The sequence below is a fragment of the Saccostrea cucullata genome, unplaced genomic scaffold (assembly GCF_032062105.1).
Source record: "Saccostrea cucullata isolate Sc308-1 unplaced genomic scaffold, CSIRO_AGI_Scuc_v1 ctg7528, whole genome shotgun sequence".
In the NCBI taxonomy this organism is placed as follows: Eukaryota; Metazoa; Mollusca; class Bivalvia; order Ostreida; family Ostreidae; genus Saccostrea; species Saccostrea cuccullata.
The window spans coordinates 18,944-25,721 of record NW_026927803.1 but is presented as its reverse complement, the minus strand read 5'-3'; the positions used below and the strand labels follow the sequence as shown (position 1 = coordinate 25,721).

Below are 6,778 nucleotides of genomic sequence, written 5' to 3'. Positions count from 1 at the left end.
ATTGTTTATGTTAATTCGCAATAGTTTGCGCAAAATTATTATGCATAGAGTTATGTTTTTCAGAAACCTTGATCTTCACTTAGAGATGAACATGACTCTACAGGAACTTTTATGAATTTATCTATAAAATATCATTTCCTACTGAAGATAGCGTGGTGAAAATTGATGTCCGTATTTGAATTCCATATGTTTTTATCTGATAACTATTTAACTAATAATTTAAGCCCAATATGTTTACCATACTTTTAAGCTTGTTCAGCAGGTTTTACCTGGCGATTTAAAATCCCGTGAAATCAGATTGGGCGTAGCAACTGAAGAGAGCAGTAGAGTTCTAAGACAGCTCAAGTTTTCCCCTGTTTAGTTATATATTTTATTAATATTTCATGACCAGAGGTCCACCTATTCTGGGTAAGTGTATTTTATTTATTATTGTAAGCTGTATGATTTATTGACGGTTTTTATTCCTGAAATGGCCACAGAACTTTGTTCTATAATTTCATTCGTAAGTTAGATTCAAAGTAGTATTTGCTCATGTAAAGTATATGTGTTATAAGTAAAAGTATAAGTGTATGAGTATATGTTTAATGTAGACGTAGTGTTGTATGTATAAAGTATGGAGTATAGTATTCGTCTTAAAGTGGTTGTCTACAAGTAATACACTTAGTTTATGTGTGAACGTATAATGTTCTATAAAGTAAAGTAGTATGAAGTGATTTGAAGTGAAGTATAAGTTCAGTGCAGTAAAATGCAACTATGTAATGTGTAATGCAGTAAAATGCACCTAAGTAATGTACAGCAAAATGTACAAGTATGAGCAATTATATGTATAATTATATTATGTCTGTATCTAACTTTGTTTTATTTTATAGGCCCCATTTATTTAGGCCAGTTATCCTTTTATGCCATCCAGCAGGAAGCCATTGGGCCATGTAGAAACGCGTGTGTTTGTACATATTGTAAATAAAACTATATATAACAAAACTGTATTGAGTGATTTTGGGAAGCCGCCAGCCACCCTGCGACAAAATTGGTGTCAGAAGTGGGATACCAATCCCAGGAATTCAGTCCCAGGATATCCAAGGATATCGACGTTAACACAGGACAAGTCAGGATACACAGTCAACCTGGAAACAGATTTCAAATACAAGTGGTGTCTTCAGTTATGGAACCTCGCAGAGGAAATCTACATGTCACCGACATGATGTGCCTGATGTCCTAAAGCAAGACCACTTGAATTCATCCAACAGGAAACTTTCTTAACTGTTTATTTCAAATAAAACATTTATTGTCAAATTGTAAGAAAAAGAAACAACTACTGAAAACATTTTACAATTCATACAAAAGACTTTGTTATAAAAGTAGTTAGAATAGTGAATTACTTGCCTTGAAATCTAGTGAATATTTCATACATGTTTTCTAATTGTATTCTGTATGTACATGAAGTTTGTAATTGTACTCACTTTTGCAATTGTTATTGTAGGCAATGTTCCTTGGTCATTTGGGGTCCAGAAGGTTTCTAGAAGTAGTGAGGGGTGGACTTCCTCAGTGTACGTGGAGACTGGTCAGGGTAAAAGTAGTGTGGTAAATAAGTCAAAAGTATTAACAGTTGTGTCGCCCAATCTCAAACTTTCAAATCCAGTAGGAAGTAAAATTCCGAGTATAGTAGTGACATTAGTAGTACTTATACATGTAGTACCACAGTATATAGAAAGTAGAATTCAAAGTATAGTAGACACATTAGTAGTACATGTAGAAGTGCAGTATAGAAGTGGTCACACAAAGGTGTTAGAAAGGTCTAGGTGTTATGTTAAAAAGGTCATGTCCGTAAAAATGGACTCAGTACAAGATTTAATCGCTGCAGGCGAAAAGTTAGGTTATGAAAAAGAAGAGTTAAGAAATTATGTTACAGAGCAACAGAAATTACAGCGTGAAGAGAGAGCAGCGGCTCGACAGAGAGAAAAAGAAGAACGAGAATATCAGCTAGAGATGGAACGCATGTATCATGAGATGAAGATGAAGCAGCTACAAGAGGAACACGAATTAGAACTAGCAAACAAAAGTGCACAAGGTAAGGTTAGTGATGTTATGGTAAAACCTAGTGTACCGAAAATTCCTCCTTTTGACGAGAACAAAGAAGAGATTGATAGCTATTTGAGAAGGTTTGAGAGGTTTGCGACTGCCATGAATTGGGAGCAATCTTTATGGTCAACACACCTCAGCGCTTTATTGAAAGGACGAGCTCTAGATGTATATGCTCTTATGTCCACGTCAAAAGTAAGTGACTACGATGAACTTAAAGCAGCTTTACTAAGTAGGTACGAAATGACAGAGGATGGTTTTAAAAAGAAATTTCGTTCTTGTAGACCTGAAGTTGGGGAAACATTTTATCAGTTCACTGTTAGACTTGCTTCTTACTTGACTCGGTGGGTAGAAATGTCCAAAATTACTTGTTCATTTGAGGCTCTTTTCGATCTTATGCTTAGAGATCAAATGTTACATGTGTGCAATTTTGAATTGGCTGTATTTCTGAAGCAGAATGTTCCAAAGACAGTGGATCAGATGAGTATGTTAGCTGATCAGTTTAGGGAAGCTAGAAATACTAGTGCTATCAATTTGTGTTCAAAGGCAGTGAACAAACCAGAGGTAAGTAAGGTACCAGAAAAACCCAAAGATGCACGTCAGCATCAGCAACAGAAGCCAAGGTTTGTTCCAAACAATGAAAGAAAATGTTTTGTGTGTAACAAATATGGTCACATTGCACCCCAGTGCAGATTTAAAAGTAAAAACTCAAGTGCAGCAGTGTGCAAGGACGAATGTGGGAAAGGTCAAACAAATGGTAGTAATACAAATCCAAGTACCTGCGCAGCGCTGATTTACAGTCAAAACCCGTCTATTTATAGTCAGGTAAGTGACCATACAACCGTTTTAACATCAGCATGTCATTCTACAGCGAAACCAATGCCTCTTTCAGCTGGTTACGTTGAAGGTCATCCAGTTACTTTACTGAGAGATTCAGGATGTCGAAACATTGTAGTGCGCAAGAGTTTGGTAAAAGAGGAAAACTTTACAGGTAGACAAGAAACGTGTGTTTTGGCAGACAACACGAGAATAGTGGTCCCAGTGGCAAAGGTTGTCATTGATTCTCCATATGTATCAGGTGAGTATGAATGTTGGTGTATGGAAAATCCTGTCTTTGATCTGATTATAGGTGAAGTAGAGAATGCGAGGAAACCTCATGATCCGGATCCAGAATGGAAACCTAACACTATCACAGCGGTTGAAACAAGACAACAGGTAAAAGAAAAACAGAAAAAGTATAAACCACTTAAAGTGCCAGATATTGTCAAAGATGAAATCAACACAGATGACATATTGCGAGAACAGCAGTCAGATCCGTCACTCGAAACAGCACGCAGATATGCACAGGAAGGTCGTACTTCACGTGATGGTAAGGTCAAATGGTTTGAAAAGAATGGTCTTCTGTACAGGGAATATGTGTCAGCAGAAAAAGACGGTGGTAAGACCTATTCTCAACTTATAGTTCCATCAAAGTTTCGTCATATTGTAATGAAATTAGCCCATGAATCAATCATGTCTGGTCATCTAGCGATTAGTAGAACCATTTCTAGGATTTTGTCAGAGTTCTTTTGGCCAGGAATGCAGTCGGAAATTAAACGATTTTGTAGGTCATGTGATACATGTCAAAGAACGGTGTCTAAGGGTACGGTAAATAAAGTTCCTTTAGGTAGAATGCCTTTAATAGACGTTCCTTTTAAAAGAGTTGCTGTAGACATTGTAGGTCCACTACACCCTCCAACTGAAAAAGGTAATCGTTTTATTTTGACTTTAGTCGATTACGCCACAAGATTTCCACAAGCGAAGGCGCTTCCAGGAATAGACACAGAGCGGGTTGCTGAGGCCTTACTTGAGATGTTCTCCTATACAGGTATTCCGGAGGAAATATTAACAGACATGGGAAGTCAATTTACTTCCGGGCTCATGAAAGAGGTGAGTAGACTCATTTCGTTGAAACAGTTAACAACTACTCCGTATCACCCTATGTGCAACGGGTTAGTTGAACGTTTTAACGGCACTCTTAAGCAAATGCTTAAACGTATGTGTATTGATAGACCAAGAGACTGGGAAAAATATCTACCCACTGTGCTTTTTGCCTATCGTGAGGTGCCCCAGGAAAGTTTGGGCTTTGCTCCCTTTGAGTTGTTATATGGTCGTACGGTAAGAGGACCCATGACGATCCTGAAAGAACTATGGACGAAAGAAATTCCAGATCAACAGGTAAAGTCTACCTACCAGTACATTTTAGATCTCCGCGAGCGATTGGAGTCAACTTGGGAGTTGGCACAGGAGAATCTTAAGAGGGCGTCACAAAGACACAAAGTGTACTTTGACAAGAAGGCTAGAGTACGAAATATGAAACCAGGTGAGAAAGTTTTGGTTTTGTTGCCTTCTGATAGTAATAAGCTCCTTATGCAATGGAAAGGCCCTTTTCAAATTGTGAAAAAGATAGGTAAAGTAGACTATCAGTTAGACGTGAAGGGAAAAGTTAAGACCTATCACGCAAACATGTTAAAAAGATATGTAGAACGTTGTGAACCAGTTGTTCAATGTGTTATGTCAGTTGTAGATTCAGAACAAATTCAGTTTGATGAATCAGTTGGTGAGTATGATGAAGAAGCAGAGTTCGTACACGTACAGTCTCGAGAATCCTACAAAGATGTAGATGTGAATCCAGATCTCAACAGAGAGGAGAGACAAACTCTTATGGATCTTTTATACAGGTATAGTGATGTTTTAACAGATGTACCAGGCCACACACATGTGCTTGAACATGAAATCAGGACAACAACGGATAAACCTGTCAGAGTAAGTCCGAGACAAATCCCTTTTGCTATGATGGAAACGGTGAAAGATGAGGTATGTAAAATGTTAGAAATCGGGGTAATAGAATATTCGGAAAGCCCATATTCATCCCCAATAGTCCTTGTTGCAAAGAAGGACAACACATATCGGTTTTGCGTCGATTTTAGAGCTCTGAATCGCATTACTGTGTTTGATGCGGAGCCTATGCCTGATGTTGACGCAATGTTTGCGAAATTATCAGGTCATAAATACTTCTCACGGTTAGATTTGTCAAAGGGGTACTGGCAAGTGCCGTTGTCTGATTCTGCCCGTCCAATGACAGCTTTTCAGACTCCCCAAGGTCTTTTCCAGTTCACCAAAATGCCGTTCGGGCTGGTCACAGCTCCGGCTACTTTTTGTCGTCTCATGCGCGAGGTGCTCAACAACGTTTCTAATGTTGATAATTTCATAGATGATATCTTGATATTTACTCACACTTTTGATCAACATATCTCTGTGCTTTCTCAGGTTTTATAGCGTCTCCGTTCAGCGAATCTCACCGCCAGACCAATGAAATGTTCTTTGGCTTATCGGAAACTGGAGTGTTTGGGCCATATCATAGGCGATGACAAAGTACATCCTCATCCAGATAAAGTGTCGGCTATACAACAGGCGAACCATCCTACGACGAAAAAACAACTGCGATCTTTTCTAGGACTGGTAAATTTTTACAGAAAGTTTATCCCGAATTTTGCCCATATAGCTCTTCCATTAACAGACCTCACAAGAAAGTTCGCTCCTAGTAAAATTCAGTGGACAGAAGCTCAGGAATTAGCATTTCAAAATCTAAAAGCATCTATTATTCAATCTCCGATTTTGAAATTACCAGATCTTTCCAAAGTTTTCATTGTACCGACTGACGCATCCGACAGGGGTATTGGAGCAGTGCTTTTACAGGAAGAAGGTGAATTCAAACTCCCTGTTGCCTATGCCAGCCGCAAACTAAAACCAAGTGAAGAACACTACTCAACGACAGAAAAGGAATGTTTGGGTATCATTTGGTCAGTGCAAAAGTTTCACAGGTATCTCTATGGCAAAGAGTTTATTTTAGAGACAGATCACCATCCGCTGGTATATTTAAATAAGACGAAGTTGGTGAACTCCAGACTAATGAGATGGGCATTGTCACTTCAGCCGTACCGATTCCGCATCAGGGCTATCAGAGGGAAGGACAATGTAGGAGCGGATTATTTAAGCAGACAGTAAGAATCCGTCAGTAACTGTATGTAAATAAAGTTGATGAAAGAAGAATTTTATCTTGTTTTATCTTATGTTTCAAAAAGTAATAAAAAAAACTTGTACATAAATTGTGTTTGAAAAAAAAATTACATGTATGTAATTTTTCTTTAAAGGGGGAAGGTAATGTCACAATTGATGTCCGTATTTGATTTCCATATGTTTTTATCTGAATACTATTTAACTAATAATTTAAGCCCAAAATGTTTACCATACTTTTAAGCTTGTTTAGCAGGTTTTACCTGGCGATTTAAATCCCGTGAAATCAGATTGGGCGTAGCAACTGAAGAGAGCAGTCGAGTTTTAAGACAGCTCAAGTTTTCCCCTGTTTTTGTTATATATGTTTTAATATTTCATGACCAGAGGTCCACCTATTCTGGGTAAGTGTATTTTATTTATTATTGTAAGCTGTATGATTTATTGACGGTTTTTTAATTCCTGAAATGGCCACAGAACTTTGTTCTATAATTTCATTTGTAAGTTAGATTCAAAGTAGTATTTGCTCATGTAAAGTATATGTGTTATAAGTAAAAGTATAAGTGTATGAGTATATGTTTAATGTAGACGTGGTGTTGTATGTATAAAGTATGGAGTATAGTATTCGTCTTAAAGTGGTTGTCTA

The 6,778-nt window shown here is 37.7% G+C and overlaps 1 protein-coding gene across 1 annotated transcript; it reads left to right on the top strand.

The window, feature by feature from the left end:
- Positions 1-383: 383 nt before the first annotated feature.
- LOC134275527 (uncharacterized) lies at positions 384-6,126 on the top strand. The gene is made up of 3 exons (XM_062757809.1): positions 384-408; positions 1,481-5,295; positions 5,398-6,126. The coding sequence occupies exons 1-3, from the start codon at positions 384-386 to the stop codon at positions 6,124-6,126; spliced, it is 4,569 nt and encodes a 1,522-aa protein (XP_062613793.1).
- The last annotated feature ends 652 nt before the right edge of the window (positions 6,127-6,778 follow it).